The 20,089-nt window shown below is 32.1% G+C and overlaps 2 protein-coding genes across 2 annotated transcripts in view; one reads left to right on the top strand and one right to left on the bottom strand.

Annotated features, from left to right (window-relative positions):
* Positions 1–729: 729 nt before the first annotated feature.
* Positions 730–3,653, bottom strand: LOC130445894 (wolframin). Its single transcript, XM_056781783.1, has 4 exons — positions 3,462–3,653; positions 3,276–3,380; positions 2,925–3,141; positions 730–2,874 (listed from the first exon to the last, which is right to left on the bottom strand). The coding sequence occupies exons 1-4, from the start codon at positions 3,517–3,519 to the stop codon at positions 747–749; spliced, it is 2,508 nt and encodes an 835-aa protein (XP_056637761.1). The 5' UTR covers positions 3,520–3,653; the 3' UTR covers positions 730–746.
* A 657-nt stretch (positions 3,654–4,310) lies between these two features.
* Positions 4,311–20,089, top strand: part of LOC130445863 (uncharacterized) — a 42,303-nt gene continuing 26,524 nt past the window's right edge. Inside the window, exons 1-11 of the mRNA XM_056781750.1 lie at positions 4,311–4,720; positions 11,189–11,292; positions 12,371–12,530; positions 12,627–12,763; positions 12,834–12,959; positions 13,904–13,997; positions 14,059–14,322; positions 14,833–14,936; positions 18,444–18,678; positions 18,790–18,967; positions 19,891–20,074. Of these exons, the coding sequence (XP_056637728.1) occupies positions 11,192–11,292; positions 12,371–12,530; positions 12,627–12,763; positions 12,834–12,959; positions 13,904–13,997; positions 14,059–14,322; positions 14,833–14,936; positions 18,444–18,678; positions 18,790–18,967; positions 19,891–20,074 (1,583 nt within the window). The 5' untranslated portion in view covers positions 4,311–4,720; positions 11,189–11,191. The remainder of the gene's footprint in view (positions 4,721–11,188; positions 11,293–12,370; positions 12,531–12,626; positions 12,764–12,833; positions 12,960–13,903; positions 13,998–14,058; positions 14,323–14,832; positions 14,937–18,443; positions 18,679–18,789; positions 18,968–19,890; positions 20,075–20,089) is intronic.

Genomic DNA, 20,089 nt, shown 5'->3' on the forward strand with positions numbered 1-20,089 from the left:
AAATCTGTATTGACTTGGAAAAAGCATTCGACAGAGCAGTAAGAGAGAAAATACGGAGTTACCGAAATAAAGGTAAGTTGAATGACTAGAAACATTTCATTTAAAAGTGAAAATTGAAACACAAGAAGTATTGAGTGTTTGGAATCGATAAAACGTAAGGCATTCAATATACAAATTGGTGAAATGGTATTGACATTTAGTAAGTGGAAAAGAAGAGACAAATAAAAATAATTAAGGGGAAAATCGAAGTAAATGGGAGATAAGAAATGTTAAAAAAGAAAATGGGATGAAGTAAAGACTATAGTGAAGAAAAGAAATTATTAGTGAGGAAATGGTCATTTATTACCACACTGTAAATGTGATTGTGTTAATTTCATTTTGCAACATATATAGGACGTTTTATAAATAATTACAATTATAAATATTTCACCTGCAAAATCACGCTAAAATTAGTTAAATAGGGTTATAATTGGTAAAATGGGAGTGTACTTTTAACAAATGGAATGGATGAAATAAATGAAAATAGCACAACTTTCAAAAGAAATATGGGAGAAGAAAATTGAATGAAGGATAAACTGTAGTGAAGAATAGAAATGGTTTTTTTAACACGCTATAAACATGATTATATAATAATTCAATTTTCCAAAAATACAGTATGTCTTATAAATAATTGAAAATATTTTAATCGTAGATTGAAATTCCAGGAACAAGGTAAGAAAATAATGCAAATTCTATACTCCACATATTTATTTAAAAATCAAAAACGGCGTGAAAACAATATTAAATACAAATTTGACACCAACACGTATGGATTCTAATACATCATAAATAGTTACTCTACTATTGATCATTTTTATTTCACCCAAGGTGTTGTCTTGACAAGACGAGCAACCCAACTCCTCTAATTGCACATGGGGTTTCAACCCCCCCAAAATACCGTCAGAACTTAAACTTCCATCATTAAATAACCTCCCTTTAAACCAAATATGATCGGTAGGTTTCAATTTCAAAACGAAATCCTTGAAATAATCGTTAACTATCAATGTAACTTCGGTCGCTTTACCCCAAATGCCGGAATGCATTTTTAAAAATATCTCGAATGTGTATTTATCGTATTTTTGTAAAGTGCATTTGTTTACGTTGCTTATTATATCGTAAAAAGTCAAACAAGTCTCTTTAGCTACATCAGGCATATTAACACAATCAGGTCCGGTAGTTTCACCATATAGACAATACAAATACTCCGAAATACCAAGGGGTAGTTTACTAAAAATGGTTTTATAAAAATTAGATACGGATTTTAGTTTAATTTCACTAATATAACCACTCCATTGTATAGTAACACCTTCTAAATCAACACATTTCAATTGAGACAAAGCGATATTTTCTTCCTGCCAAACCGGTTGGTGACAGAACCTCTGGTAAACCTCCCAACTCATTATTTGAGTAGATTTTTCTTCCTCGTAATAATTAGAATCTTTGGAAGGGTTTACGAGAAGAAAAAATGTTAATACCATTAATATCGTTTGTATAGCCGCTGTATATTTTTTATATCTCGTTTGAGCACATACATAACATACCCCTAAACCTAGAACACTTAATATAACGAAAATACAAATAGAAAATACAAAGTTGGAGGTAATTAACCATTTTGTAAAAGCGGCTATGGGTAAAATAACACTAGTTATACCTAATAAAGGTAAAAATAGTACGACACCCACTATAGCTAAAGTACCACGTAATAAACCAAACATTGTAGCCCCTTGGGAGTTTATTATACAAATTTGTAACCAACTTAAAGTGACGCAATGCGGTATAAGTACTTTATAAGTACCCCTCCAATTTTGTTTTTGAGCTATTTTTAAAAATATCAAAGGTATTATCGCATACAGGATAAACCGGAAACTCATGCAGAATTCTATACCATTTCCTATAACATAACTAGGAAAGGTAGGAACGTTCAGTTCTAAAAATCTCCAACCTTGCGCTACAACAGGATCTGTATCATAAGGATATTTTGCTAAAACATTTATAGCGAAACTAAACAAAACAGTCTTTGATCGAATCTTCGACATGAAACCGAACAGAGTCATGAAAGTTAATACAAAAGAAATAACCGTTAATTCGGATTGAGGTATCCATTGATCTGAAATAATAGGATAAACAGACAAATTTATAAGAAAACTAACGAAAAATTGCCAATAAGGTTTCATATTGTTACAAATATATTGATATTCTATTTCATTTGAATTTAAACTCCTACCAGAATAACAAATAAATAATCCAGACCATAAACGGAAATCTACGAACTCCTGACGATTTTGTAACATTCGAAAGGTCATACAAATCATAACAGCAAATGTAATATAGTATATCAACATAGGAACGATAGACAACATATTTTCACAACTAAATAATATATAAAAAATTAATAAAAATAAAAATTGTTGTTCGGATTTGATAAGAGATGTGAAACAGATTTTTTTCCCTAAAAACCGAATTAATTTGTAATATAATATATTCAAAGTTAATAGAGGGTGTAGTATTGATCTGTGTATATGAGGGATGTGATCTAGGGCTTGTAAATCTGGTGATGATAAACATAGCACTTGATTAACTTGTGGTAATTGACCATGTGAATAATCAACAGCAGCAGATAATAAATTATCTTCAGTTAACTTCTTATTACTGCTATCGGATCTTTGAGACCAATCAATTTCTTCATCTGATTCGCTAAATAATTCTTCTTCATTATTTATTATATCTCCACCTTGTATATTATCTGTATGTATATCTTTAGTGGCATTATGATTTACAGATAATATTTTTCTTTTTAATTGCTCTGAAGTGATGTATTCGCCTCCGTTTGATAAACTGAAATATTATTTTTAGGGTTATGTGTTTTACTGTTTGGAAAGTTATACCTTGCAAACATTTCTCTTGCTGCTTTTCTGGCTAATTTTTCGTCCTGGGTCATAGTGATGCAGGATTTTACGTCCATGTAATTGTGCTCCGTGATTCCTTTTCCGTTTTGAAGACATGTTTTTAATAGATTTGTCGCTTCGATGTTACCTTGTTCTGATGCTTTTATTAACCAGTATACCCCTAACCTAGCGTTTTCTTTTTTTTCAGACTCAAATTCTATATTCGAAAAGATATATTTAAATTTATAATATTTTCGGTTTTACTTGTTTTAAATAAACATTTATATGAATTTCCTATTCAATTTGAAAATAAAAAAAAAAACAAATTATGGCAAAAGTTTGGGTACTTACCACATTCTTCGTCTAATAACTGTTTGGCTAAAACAACTTGCGATTCCGGACAACCATCAGAGGCTAATTGATTCCTTAGTCGTTTTAACGAATTGTTTAAAGTACCTAAAACAAATTTTATATAAAATTTAATAACGTGAAATAAAATTTACCACAAATAAATTTATAACAATTATTTATTATTACCATGTACTGTCCACTGTTTACGACCAGATGCAGATTTTTTCGGTACCACTCCTGCCATGATTCTTCACAATTTCATTTAATATTCATGGTATTGTTACTTACCATTACCCTACCCTAACCATTCTCTTTATTTTTATGGAAACGTTAAATGTCAATAGCAGAGACGTACAACCAATGGCGTTTAAACGTCAAAGATGCTGTATTATTGGTTGTCTATAAATGTAGTTTAATATCCAAAAACTTGATTCTAATGTTTAAATAGACGATTTTAAATGGAAAAATATCGAAATTTTCTTAAATGTGTCAAAATTTTCTAGATATTCAAGTCGACGTCGCGTACATACGAGATATATTGAATATCTCGAAAATTATGACATATTAAAAAATTTCGATATATGTATTTTCATTTAAAATCGTCTAAACATTAAAATAAAGTTTTTCGATATCAAACTACGTTTATAGACAAGCAATAATACATTTTATTTGACATTCAAACACCATTGGTTGTTCGTCTCCGTTATTCATAATCCGCGAAGTCCAAAAAAATCAGAAGGACTCTATATTCCCTTAGTTCATTTTAATAACTCCAAAATAGTGTTTTCATTGCTTTTATATTTCGATTATCAATCTCGCCAGCCATCCAGGTCATAAAAGTTGAGAAGTGTGAACATTTTTTTCAATTTTTATTGTGCCTGTCTGCTCAATGAATGTTTTACCTTTTATTTTTTTTTAATCGCGTTTATGCTGTTATATATCAATGGTAAAAAAATCTTCACTATTTTTATAAATCGTTTAAAAAATACGAGGGAACGATGAATTTTTTTAATATTATTTTATACTATTTATATACTATACTCGGTATACAATTTTGAAATTAAGAATCAGACCTAGGATATTTTGAAATCAATTATTTCTGTTTAATACCATGAAGTAAATCAAGTAATATTAGAAAAATCGGAAGTTATCTAAATATCCATCCTCATTTATAAGCATGGTTGCCCTTCTCTTGCATGAGCCGCCTCTCAAGTCAAGGCCGAATCTCGAGACACTATACGAGGAATGGTGGGAACCAGTATTCTCATAACATTTCAATAGTAAACAAGTGATATTCATTTTGTTGTTCAATATTCTTCACGAGTTTTATTTTTAATAAAAATTGTCACATATATATATGTGGCATTGGATTTTGTAAAATATTTTCACAAATGGTTATGTGATAGTTGTTTGTATATAACGGATATCTTCACTTTCTTCGAACCGTAAGTACATTTCACTTTCACTTTCTGTTTTATTAGACCAGTTCTAGGATACAAAATATGAGTAACAACATGAAAAACTACAAATATGTGCGTTATTTTTAAACGAAGCTTAATCTTTTTTATAATTATAGTTTAGTGATAAATAAGACTGTTTACTATAATATTTATTTAATCCTTAATCCATAGAAGATAGTACTCATTTTTCTAAAGACTTCTCAAGCTAATATTTTACTGAAATAATAAAAAAATCAGCAAAATTACATTTTTTTAAAATTATTTTTACGTTGATATTAGATATATTACATCAACTTTCAATTTGCGTCACTTTTTTCTATGACGTGCTACGTAAACCAAAATATCAGGATGTAAAATTGGAATTTTAGTTGAAAAAATCCGGCCCTGGTTTTGAAACCGAATCATGCAAAATTTGGTTATAACATCCTCAATTTATTTCGTCTATTTTAGCATACACTCACGGCCTCCAATAAAATCGTTAGTATAAGCAAAACGTATGCCCAAATTATTAACACGCTTATATTGTATGTGATTTACATTACAATAAGGTACTTAAATTCAAATATTCACTTATGTAAACGTTTTTTTTATTCGAAGCGTGGAACATACTGTATATAGACTACAGTTCCTTAATAATTATTTACGCGACTGCTAGAAATTATATATAAGTAACATTCTTCATCTTTTTTGGAAATCAAAAAGACTTAAATTACCATGGCTATTCGAAATATACTCACAATATAGGACATTTTGGGAAGGCCTCCATATTGTCTTAAATTACTATCAGTAGTGGTGTTTGATTTTCAATTTTTTGGCGAAAAACAATTCTCGATATACAAATTGTTTATTCAATACGACAATATGGTCACGTCACGATAGTTGAATGACCCGTTGTGGACGATTTACAAATAATAAAAAATGAATATGTGATGTGACGTTTTCATTGCTATTTGCTGAAGATTATTTATCTTCTGTTAAATTAGAAAAGCATCAGCTGTTAGTACTAATCGGATCGTTCATATTAGATTTTTTTAAAGGGCGTAAATAAATTCATAACTTGATAAATATTCACTACCGGAAAATGGCGTTAGATTAATAGAGTTGGACACGACCGTCTACAAAATCAAAAGTTGAATGCTCACCCTGCAAAGTACTTTTTTCTGTACCGAATAATGTCTTGTCTTAAATACAAATATTCTATTTATCATAATTTGAATTAATTCAGTTGATAAATTCTTTAATATATTCAAATCTAGCATCATTAAATTCTTTTTCATGGGTTTATTGCCATGGATTGGCTTAAACAGTTATATCATATATTTATGAAACCGGTGAAAAGAAGGTCATGTCTTATGACGTACAAATATTATTGAAAGAGAAGTCGTTATGTATAACTATATGTAATATCAGAGAGTCATAATTATATAGAATAATATACATTTATTTATATATAAAATCAAACATGTGTATACATGGTAAAGTAAAAAGTAAATTTAAAAATATAGTTTTTAACTGTATATACTCGTATTTTGTTGCCATAGAGATGAGGTCTAGTCAGTAGGAGCCAAACAGCTGATTTGTACAATAAATGTATGACATTCAGAAGGTTCTCTATCTATACATTTTATCATATTTGAATTCTTTCCACTACTAGTTGAACTTTTGCTTATTATAATATGATTCTTTTTATAATTTTGTTCGAGATCTTGTTTTTTTTTTCATTAAAAATATCATGTTTAGACGACGCCATCTGAAAGTTGTTCGTTCTGTATTCTTTACATACCGAAAGTTGCGTTTTGAGTGTTCCATGTAGTTAAAGTGACAGTTCCGTACTGCAAAACACTTTCGGGACGCTCTAGAGTGACTCTAGCCACTTGACAGTTTCACTTCGATGATTTTGCATAACCTTAAATTTTGAATTTTCTGAAATTATTTGTTTTATCCGAAGTTTTATTTAAATTTATGTTTATAATTGTCTATTACTTATTTTCTTTTGTCTATAATTTATTTTTTTTCCTCAGTGTAATTGAAAAAGTTTTGGATCTTATGTGTCGTCTAAAATACTATTTTGTTGGACTCGTCTGTTGCTCGCCTCGCTTCACTCGTCCTCAATTTTCAGACTCGTCCAACAAAGAAGCACTTTCAGTCCTTGGCATACAAATACAAGTCGGCTCTAGAAAATCGAAAAATCATCCGATTTCGATTAATTTTTTCTATAAATCTTCGTTTTTACGAAGGATTTATGAAAAAAAATGGGAAATATCTCACCTGGTGATTTCATATAGTTTTATGACTTTAAATGTGATCATAAATGCACTTCTTCGCATATAATCGTTCATAACTTTTTTCAAAGCATCAAACGCAGCTCATATTTTTTTTGTTAATCTACACAAAAAACGAACATTTTGAGCAAAAAAATTGAAAATGTTTGTTTATTCATTTTTTAACTCACTTAAAGATTTCATATGGTTTTCTGACTATAAATGTTATCATAAACGCTTTACAAAATCGAAAAATCTTCCGATTTCGATGAAGCTATTAATACAGTACTCGATTAGATATTCTTGACTCGGCTCCTTCGTCGCCTCGTCCCTAAACATCTATCTCGTACCGTACTAAATCACTTCCAGGACTTATAACGCAAATAACTAGTAAATTATTATCAATGCATTCTACTTGTAATATGGTTGAATAGAAAAATGATTGTTATACTAATTTTCTTCACTATTCCAATGTCACGAGGTCATTGAAGTGCAAAGATAAAAACTAGGAAATAATTACGTCTGTCGTAACAATTGATTTAATAATATTATTAACTAATAGAATAAATTGAAAAGTTGCATTATCTTATTTTGATCTGCGTAAACGATTTGTGCATATACCTAGTCATTAATTGCATAATTACAAGGACAAGTAATTTTTTTTTAATTGTAAGGCTTAGTCTGATTCACAAGATTAAATATCACGTAATGTGTATTGCTAAGTTTTTTATGGAACGAAGCAAAGTCTTTGACATAACGAAAATTGATATAATTTTGTAAACGAATTTGAAATTATTCGTAATTGTGAACAAAATATTCAGTAACAATGCGTAATTTCCATTATATCCCATTATTAAACTTGTTTCTAAAGTTGTTCATGTAAAAAAAGTATTATGCATGATTGTTCAATTACAGATTGAAGGCCATAACAGAATAATGAGCAATTATTACATATCAATTAGCGAAAGGACAGATTTACGAGGGCCGATTCCTTTGTTCCGCTCCTTTATAACTTGTCCAAAACTTCTAATCTATTATTTGAAGGCGCTCCTGTGCTACAAGACGAATAATTGTTGCCGCACCCTGAATGCCACACCAGTCTCTTATATTCCGTAGCCAGGAATGTAGTTTACGCCCCAGTCCTCTCCTTCCGTCGATCTTCCCCGTCGGTATGAGCTTGAAAGTCTCGGTCCTCGCAGGATGTCTCCCAAATAAGATATTTTTCGTCATTTAATTACCGCGATCAGTTCTCTTTCATTCTTCATGAGCTCGGTCCATGGGATCCGCAGAAGTCTGCGCAGCTGCCACATTTCCATTGCCTGTTTGAGGACCTCACTTTCAGGGACCACGCCCCCACAAAAGGATTGGCCAAATATAACATTTTATCTCTAAGTATCTGAAGGTGTTCCGTAGTTAGAGAGCCACTTTATATACGATAATTGAATTCTTCAACAAATTTTGAGCATTTTTCATATCACAAGGTTTAGTCAATCCCTTCAACTATGAGGTAGGGGGGAGTGGGAACCTTGTTATAAAAAATACCTGAGAGTCCGGTTCGGCTTAGCCGATTTTTATAAATTTTATGTTATTTGAAAGATATTTTCTCTAGCAGTACAAAATAAATGAACAGGTAGATCAATTTAAGAACTTTCCATCCGGAATAAATTTTTAATTTTCGTTGGGGCGAACTAGCCTAATAAATGTTTGAAGAAAAAATCATATTTCTTAATATATTTCCGGATAAGATGAGATATTTTGGCTATTTGATGAAAGATATATTCAAACTTTTAAGCTTCTTAACTTAAATTTGTTAAGGAAAAATCACAATATCTAAAATATATCGGCAATACGAAAAATGTTACTGCGAGTTTAAAGATTGGTGTGACATACAGAATGTTAAGACGGTGTCCGAAAACATTTTATTGGCTTATTTGATGAATAAATCAAATGTTGTAAAAAGTTCAAGTTTATGGAGCATTTATTCCATGCTAAACATACGAGACAATATCGACATCAAGCAGTTTTCAAAATTAGTACCATTTCTACAGGGCCGGATTAAGATTTATAAGGCCCGGGGCTAAAATAATGACGGGGCCCCCTTAAGGAATTCGGAAACCCGGAAAAATTCACAAAATAGTATCAATACTTTAGCTTTGTAGCATCAACACATTAAAAAATACAGAATGATTTCCAAATAATGGGGCCCTCTTGAACCTGGAGCTATAGCCCCCCTAGCTTAATCCGGCCCTGCATTTTTAAATAATAAATTCAGTAGATTATCGAGCAAAAAAGTCTAAAGTTTTTACGCGTTAACAAATTGATACATTCCCCAAAGGAAGCTAATAGTGAAAAATACTTATTGTCGAGGGTAAGTGTTAGTAAAAATGGTCATCGAAAATATTCAGGAAGAGAATGTTGTATTAATAGTAACCGTTCCTTATACCAAGACGGATAAGAAGCGTGTTTTCACTGTTAGTAATATTGATTTCATAGAAATTTATCGTAAATATGCATATTGTTAATAATCGTCGTATATTCTTGAGATACGTAAACGGAAAGTGCACCGTACAAGTTATTGACTTTCGGCGTGGATTAAAACCTACAGCTGTGTACCAATCCACTCGCTTTGAATTTTGATCATGAAACACCATCTCGAACGACCGTGTTTCACTGGTTTACCGAATTAAATCGAGGTCGCACTTCGCTACAGGAAAAAGGTTCTCCAAAATCGGCTGTTGTACCAGAAAACATCGATGCTGTGCGTAAACTGATATTGAAAGACCATCATGTGACATACTGTGAGATTGAGGCATACTTGGGTATTAGCTCCAGTTGTATACATTCAATATCGCATGAACATTTGGCTGTCAAAAAAGATTTCTAAGCAATTGGTCGCCTGATTTTTTGGAATTACTGAACATGACAAATAAATTGATAAATGAATCAAAATTATTTTTGCGTAAGACACGAAAATTTATTTCTTGCTTCCAAATGACGTCGTTTGGAGCATCCAAAGTTTGTGATTTGTCATCTGATGGTCGTAATTTTGAGACAACATTCAAAATTCAAGGCCAGGTATATCATAAAATTGGATCATTGATGCCAATGCCAAATGAAGATCCAAGATTTCTTCAGATATATTTTATGGGCAATTGTGAAGAATGTTATTGTCATTAGAATTATTTCAAATCAAATCACTCAGCCACAGCAACGCGTGGCCGGGTCTGCTAGTTGTTAATAATCGTCGTGTATTCATGAGATACATAAACGGAAAGTGCAAGTTGTTGGAGTGAATACCATTGGGAAAATGCCTAATATGATTGCCAAATCCTGAAACATACACGAGTCACTATTTTCGGAGAAGTTCTGCCACGCTGCTTGCCAATACTGGGGCTGATATGTTAATTTTGAACATCACGGTAGATGGAAGTCCACGACAGTAGTGGAAGGATGTATAGAAGACAATAAGACGCAAACTTCCAACTTAATTTCTGGCGAAATAGTATCTGGTTTGAATGTAGGTAATAACCATTATTCAGAAACACTAGATGTAGTTGCTTCAACTTCTGTAATTAATATAAGTAATAATACAAACTGTACAATTAATGTTAATATTGTCTTTGTAGTATTTTAGAAATGTCAAATTTGGAAGTGACGTTTGGTTTCGGGGCCGTTGCTATGGGTAACGGCCGCGAAATTAAATTTCGCGAAATGTGCTGAGAATGCGAAATACTGCAATTGTACGAAAAGAGAATTTTTGATGAAGTTTTTTCACTTTTTTGCTCATAACTTTCTAAATTTTGGATTTATGACAAAAACTCAAGCAGAGCGATTTGCTACAAGATATGTCTTCACAAATTTTTTGTAAGATTTATAGTTTCCGAGATATCGCAAAAAACGTGTTTTCACCCTTTTTTCTTTTCGAAGATGTCGACCGGGAAACAAGGGCGACAACCCAACAAACTTGGAGTTGAGCTTATATAGACCTCCTCTACATGTTCCATAAATAAAATTGCGTCTTCAAAAAATGTTAAGCCCACGTAACATTTCAATGGACTAATCGGTAATAGATTGTAACCTTGTAAAATCTTGACTATTGCGACTTGGACGTATCATTTATTTATATCAATATAGAAAATGAAAAAATTTCATATTTATAGTGTATAATTTATATGCAATTTCATTTTTGCAGAAAATGCACGACGACTACGCGGTGTACGTAAACAAGGTGGTCAAACGGTATCGGCAAAATGAAGTGTTATCAGAGATATGCATGAAAGTGGAAAGAGGTGTAATGTAAGTAACCTTTTAGGTATAATAGTAAAAAAACTGAGCACGAATTTTTTTTATTTTTTCACTAAAATCTTAAAGCTAACGACATTATCTTTAAAATGATATAAGATGTTGTTTAGTTTATTGCTCTCACAGTCCAACAATATGTTATTATCGGTAACCACCCTTTTTATGCTAATTAGGGGTAACTAACGAAATAATCATCCACCATTATCAGTTAACCATCAAACGTCAACCTATACACATCGCCGTTAAGTGATAAAGCTGGTCAAGCGGTCACTGTATCACGACAAACCCAGAGTAAGAGAGATGTGGCCAATACGCTGAACATGCTGTTTCCAAAATTAAAAATCGTTACCAAGACAGGTAATTTTCATCGAAGAAGCGGTTCCGAAAGAGAAAGATTTACATTCGTGACCTCACTAGTGTCCAAGTCCAACAAGAACTGAGAGAAACCCGAGGATTGGTTGTGAGTGACTAGGACATTCAAAAGAAGATTTGAGGCAGCCAACCTTGAGCCAATACCGCCAGTTACTGGCTCCAACTTAACCCTAGCTCACCGAGTAGTCCGTCTACGATTTGCTAGAAAACATAATGAGGCTGCGATGTCTTCTCAAACGAAAGAAGAGTATGCCTGCATGGTAGCAATAGAAGTTGATGAATCTACAGAAGACCCGGAGGAAGATTCGAGTAGTGTTGCATAAAAGAAAACGGGGCTTTTGTAGGAGGTTTCTGGATGGTTTTTATTGAAACTGGCGGTGGAGCTGGGGGATTAAAGGCGAACTGATACACCGAAGAAATTTAATTTATCATAATGCAGGCCAATGCCTGTGTACATACTGGAAATTTAAAATTTCCGTTTGAGTGAACCAGCCTATTAGACGTTTGAGGAAAAATTCTAGCCATTTACACATTTCTTAAGATATATCAGACAGAAAAAATAATTCGACTCTAATGATAATACTTTATTGCTAATTCATCTTACTGTACTTACAATGTAACAACGGCATCTAGTATTCCTGTTGTTAATTAACTAACCTGAAGCACGTGAAATAGTTTAATGGTAACTTATATTTTCAAGTTATGGTCTGTTGGGCGCTAGCGGATGTGGAAAAACCACATTATTGAGTAGTATAGTTGGACGTAAAAAAATTGATGGAGGAGAAATTTGGGTACTTGGCGGCAAACCTGGAGAAGCCGGTAGTGGAGTTCCGGGAGCAAGAGTCGGTTATATGCCACAGGTCAGACTATTATCCATTATTATATGAGACTATGAACGTTTAGAGAACAATTGAGCCCCTTGTCCATTTTTTACATTCACATTTAATGTTTTATAGGATGTTGCATTGGTTGGGGAGTTTACAGTTAAAGACGCGGTATATTATTTTGGAAGAATTTTGTTAATGGAAGATAATTTGATTGCTAAGAGGTATCGTGAGTTGCACTCTCTTCTTGAACTTCCACCGGACGATAGGTATAATAATTTTTTCAGTCTTTCAGATATACGTTAAAAAAGAGCTCGAATTTTTTATGTCTATTTTCAGATATTTGAAAAATTGCAGTGGAGGTCAACAAAGGAGAGTTTCTTTAGCTGCTTCGTTGGTTCATAAACCAGAATTGTTAATTATGGACGAACCAACTGTGGGAGTTGATCCTGTTTTAAGAGATAGGTAAGTCAAACTGGTTTCCAGGTCATTTTCAAATCAAGAGAAACCAGGAAACTGACGTAACAACTTCAGGAAGACTATTTATGGTTGAATAAAAGGAGAAGGAGCCTCTAGATCATTTAATTATCAATGGAAGTACAAGAGAAGTACAATAAAGTCTTTTTAGTTTGGTTTCTAGGTCATTTTTAAATTAAGAGAAACCAGGAAGCTGACGTAACAGCTTCAGGAAAGCTAATTCTAGTTGAATAAGATAAATTGGTAGGCGGAGGAGCCCCTAGATCATCTTATTACAATTAGAGGTCCTAGAGAAGAACAATAAAGCCTTTAGTTTGGTTTCTAGGTCATTTTTAAATTAAGAGAAACCGGGAAGCTGACGTAACAGCTTCAGGAAAGCTAATTCTAGTTGAATAAGATAAATTGGTAGGCGGAGGAGCCCCTAGATCATCTTATTACAATTAGAGGTCCTAGAGAAGAACAATAAAGCCTTTAGTTTGGTTTCTAGGTCATTTTTAAATTAAGAGAAACCGGGAAGTCTACGTAACAGCTTCAGGAAGACTAATTATGGTTGAATAAAATGAATTAACACGAGAGGGATGAGCCTCTAGATCATTTAATTATCAATGGAAGTACTAGAAAAGTACAATAAAGTTTTTTTAGTTTGGTTTCTAGGTCATTCTCAAATTAAGAGAAACCAGGAAGCTGACGTAACAGCTTCAGGAAAGCTAATCCTAGTTGAATAATATAAATTAGTACAAGGAGGAGCTTGTAAATAATCTATTTACCAGTAGAAGTCGTAGATAAGAGCTATTAAGTCTTTAGTTTGTATTCCAGGTCATTTTTAAATCAAGAGAAATAGACAAAGCAGCTTCATGGAAGCTAATTGTTTTGGAATGCCAATGTAAAAAATAATGTAGACGAATAAATAAAAATATAATTTGATTTTTCAGGATCTGGCAGCATCTAGTGAATATTACGAATAGAGAGAATACATCTGTGATCATTACTACTCATTATATAGAGGAATGTAGACAAGCAAATAAGGTGATAAGAAAATTTGAATTGAAAAATGATATTTCAATGCTTACTCATTGATAAATTTTAGATTGGACTCATGAGGGAAGGAAGACTCCTCGCCGAAGAATCACCGAGTAGGTTGTTGACTCTATTCAACAGCGAAACGTTAGAACAAGTTTTTTTGTTGTTAAGTAAACGACAAGAAGATGGCAGACTTAGTGAACTGGCGGATTCTCATCAACCAGTAGTAGATGAACAAAATAATTCTGTATTAATGAATGAACCTACAGGGTCTAGAGTGAGTGTTGCAACTACAGTTTCTACTTTCGAAATGGAGAACGGATCCAAAGATGTAAGTTCGATATTATTTTTTTTTATAGGATGAATGTCTCTTCACCATTTGACCCCATGCGGCTCCAATGCAACAAACAATGTTACTTTTTGAATTATTCTTCGAAATTTTCCGAAAAAAAATTTTTTTTAGAACAAAAATAGCTACCGGGAATGTTATTGTTTCGGTATTCAAGTTTAGATGATATTTTTGGGGAAATACTAATGGAAAAAAATTAAATGTTCATCAAAATGATATGCTTTTGTTTCCATATAATATTTCCTTTCTAGGATTAGAAATATTCACCCAAAGTGAATGAAATTAACCCGATTTTTTGTTTTCTGCAGTTTAACACCATTGTATCCACAGTAGAGTTCAGCAGAAGAAAAAAAAGGAAGAATAAGATTAAATTTTAGATTTGATTTGTTGTTAAATATCTTATGAGGCTGGTTAAATTGGTTTTCTATTATCCTGTTTATTGTATTTATTGCATATACTTGTCAATTTTTCTTTAAAATATGGTTATTTCAGGTTTTAACAAAAAACAAGTTACTGAAAAGACAAAACTCTTTGAATAAAAGGAGAATGAAGGCTTTATTAGACAAAAACTGGAAGCAGTTCTACAGAAACATCACGTGAGTTGATATACTAATCATTTTTATATCCAGTGTGAACGTAAGTTTGCATAAGCAGCTTACACAATTCAAATTTTAACTGTATAAATAAGAAAAATCGTGAATAAATGGATTCTAAAGATGAACTTAAATCTAGAGATAAGAGAAAGTGTGAAAAGTGGTGCAAAAAGTGATTTCAAAGAAGACGCTCAAATTTTAGACAAGAAAAAGTTTGAATAGTGGTGTAAAAAGTGATTCTAAAGACGCAACTCAATCTAAACGTGCAAATAGAGATGCAAAAATTGATTCTAAAGATGAAACTTAATCTACAGACAAGAAAATTGTAAACAGTGGTGCAAAAATTGATTCTAAAGACGAAACTCAATCTAGAGACAGGAGAAAACGTGAAAAGTGGTGCAAAAAGTGATTCCAAAGAAGACGCTCAAATTTTAGACAAGAAATAGTTTGAATAGTGGTGCAAAAAGTGATTCTAAAGACGCAACTCAATCTAAACGTGCAAATAGAGATGCAAAAATTGATTCTAAAGATGAAACTTAATCTACAGACAAGAAAATTGTAAACAGTGGTGCAAAAATTGATTCTAAAGACGAAACTCAATCTAGAGACAGGAGAAAACGTGAAAAGTGGTGCAAAAAATGATTCCAAAGAAGACGCTCAAATTTTAGACAAGAAATAGTTTGAATAGTGGTGCAAAAAGTGATTCTAAAAACGCAACTCGATCTAAACGTTCAAATAGAGATGCCAAAAGCGATTCTAAAGATGAAACTTAATCTACAGACAAGAAAATTGTAAACAGTGGTGCAAAAATTGATTCTAAAGACGAAACTCAATCTAGAGACAGGAGAAAACGTGAAAAGTGGTGCAAAAAGTGATTCCAAAGAAGACGCTCAAATTTTAGACAAGAAATAGTTTGAATAGTGGTGCAAAAAGTGATTCTAAAGACGCAACTCAATCTAAACGTGCAAATAGAGATGCAAAAATTGATTCTAAAAATGAAACTTAATCTACAGACAAGAAAATTGTAAACAGTGGTGCAAAAATTGATTCTAAAGACGAAACTCAATCTAGAGACAGGAGAAAACGTGAAAAGTGGTGCAAAAAGTGATTCCAAAGAAGACGCTCAAATTTTAGACAAGAAATAGTTTGAATAGTGGTGCAAAAAGTGATTCTAAAGACGCAACTCAATCTAAACGTGCAAATAGAGATGCAAAAATTGATTCTAAAGATGAAACTTAATCTACAGACAAGAAAATTGTAAACAGTGGTGCAAAAATTGATTCTAAAGACGAAACTCAATCTAGAGACAGGAGAAAACGTGAAAAGTGGTGCAAAAAGTGATTCCAAAGAAGACGCTCAAATTTTAGACAAGAAATAGTTTGAATAGTGGTGCAAAAAGTGATTCTAAAAACGCAACTCGATCTAAACGTTCAAATAGAGATGCCAAAAGCGATTCTAAAGATGAAACTTAATCTACAGACAAGAAAATTGTAAACAGTGGTGCAAAAATTGATTCTAAAGACGAAACTCAATCTAGAGACAGGAGAAAACGTGAAAAGTGGTGCAAAAAGTGATTCCAAAGAAGACGCTCAAATTTTAGACAAGAAATAGTTTGAATAGTGGTGCAAAAAGTGATTCTAAAGACGCAACTCAATCTAAACGTGCAAATAGAGATGCAAAAATTGATTCTAAAGATGAAACTTAATCTACAGACAAGAAAATTGTAAACAGTGGTGCAAAAATTGATTCTAAAGACGAAACTCAATCTAGAGACAGGAGAAAACGTGAAAAGTGGTGCAAAAAATGATTCCAAAGAAGACGCTCAAATTTTAGACAAGAAATAGTTTGAATAGTGGTGCAAAAAGTGATTCTAAAGACGCAACTCAATCTAAACGTGCAAATAGAGATGCAAAAATTGATTCTAAAGATGAAACTTAATCTACAGACAAGAAAATTGTAAACAGTGGTGCAAAAATTGATTCTAAAGACGAAACTCAATCTAGAGACAGGAGAAAACGTGAAAAGTGGTGCAAAAAATGATTCCAAAGAAGACGCTCAAATTTTAGACAAGAAATAGTTTGAATAGTGGTGCAAAAAGTGATTCTAAAAACGCAACTCGATCTAAACGTTCAAATAGAGATGCCAAAAGCGATTCTAAAGATGAAACTTAATCTACAGACAAGAAAATTGTAAACAGTGGTGCAAAAATTGATTCTAAAGACGAAACTCAATCTAGAGACAGGAGAAAACGTGAAAAGTGGTGCAAAAAGTGATTCCAAAGAAGACGCTCAAATTTTAGACAAGAAATAGTTTGAATAGTGGTGCAAAAAGTGATTCTAAAGACGCAACTCAATCTAAACGTGCAAATAGAGATGCAAAAATTGATTCTAAAGATGAAACTTAATCTACAGACAAGAAAATTGTAAACAGTGGTGCAAAAATTGATTCTAAAGACGAAACTCAATCTAGAGACAGGAGAAAACGTGAAAAGTGGTGCAAAAAATGATTCCAAAGAAGACGCTCAAATTTTAGACAAGAAATAGTTTGAATAGTGGTGCAAAAAGTGATTCTAAAGACGCAACTCAATCTAAACGTGCAAATAGAGATGCAAAAATTGATTCTAAAGATGAAACTTAATCTACAGACAAGAAAATTGTAAACAGTGGTGCAAAAATTGATTCTAAAGACGAAACTCAATCTAGATACAGGAGAAAACGTGAAAAGTGGTGCAAAAAATGATTCCAAAGAAGACGCTCAAATTTTAGACAAGAAATAGTTTGAATAGTGGTGCAAAAAGTGATTCTAAAAACGCAACTCGATCTAAACGTTCAAATAGAGATGCCAAAAGCGATTCTAAAGATGAAACTTAATCTACAGACAAGAAAAGTGTAAACAGTGGTGCAAAAAGTGAGTCAAAAGAAGACGCTCAATCTTTAGACAAGAAAAAGTTTGAATAGTGGTGCAAAAAGTGATTCTAAAGACGTAACTCAATCTACAAGTGTAAATAGTGATGCAAAAAGTAATTCCGATGAAGACGCTCAATCTCTAGACAAGAAAAAGTTTAAATAGTGGCGCAAAAAGAAATTCCAAAGACGAAACTCAATCACAAATTTAAATAGTGATGCAAAAATGATTTTAAAGGCAAAACTCAAACTTCATTCAAGAAAAAGTGTTAATAGTGATGTAAGAAGAGATTATATAGATGGAACTCAATCTACAGATAAGAAAAGTGTAAATAGTGATATATACGCACCAATCGATTGAAACAATTAAAATTCAATTTGTCTTTGGTGTTATAGGTTAAACTGTTATTGCACCATGTTCATTTGTCTCTTGTAAATTAGTATAACAAGTATGGCTGCTCTGGTTTACCTCTACGATGAATGCCTCAATTTATTTAATATAAATTCATTCGGTTCCGCAAATCTAAATATTTTTTCGAAATTTCTGAATATCCATTATATCTCTACAAAAATTGAATTGTATTTATTCCGATTTTTGATGTTCTAGGGGTATTATATTCTTGATGACATTTCCAATAATTCAAGTAGGGATATTTATGAGCGCAGTCGGGGGAGATATAAAAAGTATACCGATTGGGGTTGTTAATGACGAAACGATGACCATTTCATGTCCCGATTTCTCTATTAATGGTAGTGCGACACCAACCGATGATGGAAGTTGTCATTTTAGTAATATGAGTTGTCGTTTTTTGACGTATCTCGATCATCCTATGATTCGAAAGGTAAAATATTTGAATAGTCTATTCTATTCATCTTCTTTTCACATATTTTCTACTTATTATTTAAGAAAAAAGATACAAACTCTTATGTTATTAATTGAAGTTATTTTGTAGGTATATTACGATGAATTGGAAAAGGCTAAAGACGCGGTTGTTCATGGAAAGATCGTCGGAGTTTTATACATGTCTTCGAATTTCACACCGTTTTTAGAACAACGTATCGAACAAGGGAAAGATGTCGAGAACGAAACATTATCCTTAAGTGAAATTAAAGTTTGGATGGATATGTCAAGTAAGGTTTTATTTCTTCTCTTTCGGTATTTTTCCTTTCATTTTTTGCTCTTCTTTCTTCTCTTATCAGTATTTTTTCTCCTGTCGACATCCTTTCTTCATTATTTCTTCTCTTTTCAGCATTTCTGGATAGTGTTCTTTCCCTTCTTGGACTTTTTTCCTTAATTTCTTCTAATTTAGCATTTCTAGGTATTTTTCTCTCTTTTTGGTCTGAAGCATTTATTTCCTCTCTTTTCTGCATTTCTTAGAATCTCCCTCTCATTTAGTCTTCTAATCTTATTATTTCTTCGTATTTCAACATTACTTTGTTTTCAATTTTTTATCTTTTTCCATTATTTAATCTATTTTCAGCATTTCTTAGTTCTTTTCGGCACTTCTTTTACAATTATTCACTCTCTCTTCTTAATCACCTTTATCTTCCTAGCTTTTTAGCATTTCTAGCTATTTTCTTTGACTTCTTGCTTTTCTGTCTTCGTTTCTTCTTCTTATTTCAGCATTACATGGTATTGTCCACCCATTTTTGATCTTTCTTCCTCATTCCTACTCTTTTCAAAATTTCTGAGGATTTCCGTCGTCTTCTTGGGCTTTTATATTCTAAACTTTGTGGTATTTTCTTTCTTTTGTAGGCCTTATAATCTAATTTCATCATCTTGCTATTTTATTTCTTTTATTGGTCTTCTTTTTTAATTATTACTTCACCATTTCTCCTTTGTTAATTATTACTTCACCATTTCTCCTTTGTTAATTATATTTTTCCCTTTTTGTTTTTATTTATTCATTATTTCTTCTTCTTTTTAGTACTTGTTTGTAATTTCTTCCTCTTATCGATCTTATATATCCATTATTTCTTTTGTTTTCAACATCTTTTTTTTTAATTATTTACTTTCCAATCGGACGAATAATTTAATTATAATTCGTTTCCAGATAGACAAATCGGAGCCACATTAAAATCAAAATTAGTAGATCTCTATACCAAATTCCAAAATTCAGTATTCGACGATTGCAATTTCACAGCAGGCTTCAGTGATTTACCGGTGAAAATAAATTTCGTTTACGGCGATTCCGAAGAACCGTATACGGTATTCATGATACCGGGGAGTCTCATAACGTAAGTAATCCCAAA

This window comes from Diorhabda sublineata, chromosome 6, assembly GCF_026230105.1.
Source record: "Diorhabda sublineata isolate icDioSubl1.1 chromosome 6, icDioSubl1.1, whole genome shotgun sequence".
Classification (NCBI taxonomy): domain Eukaryota; kingdom Metazoa; phylum Arthropoda; class Insecta; order Coleoptera; family Chrysomelidae; genus Diorhabda; species Diorhabda sublineata.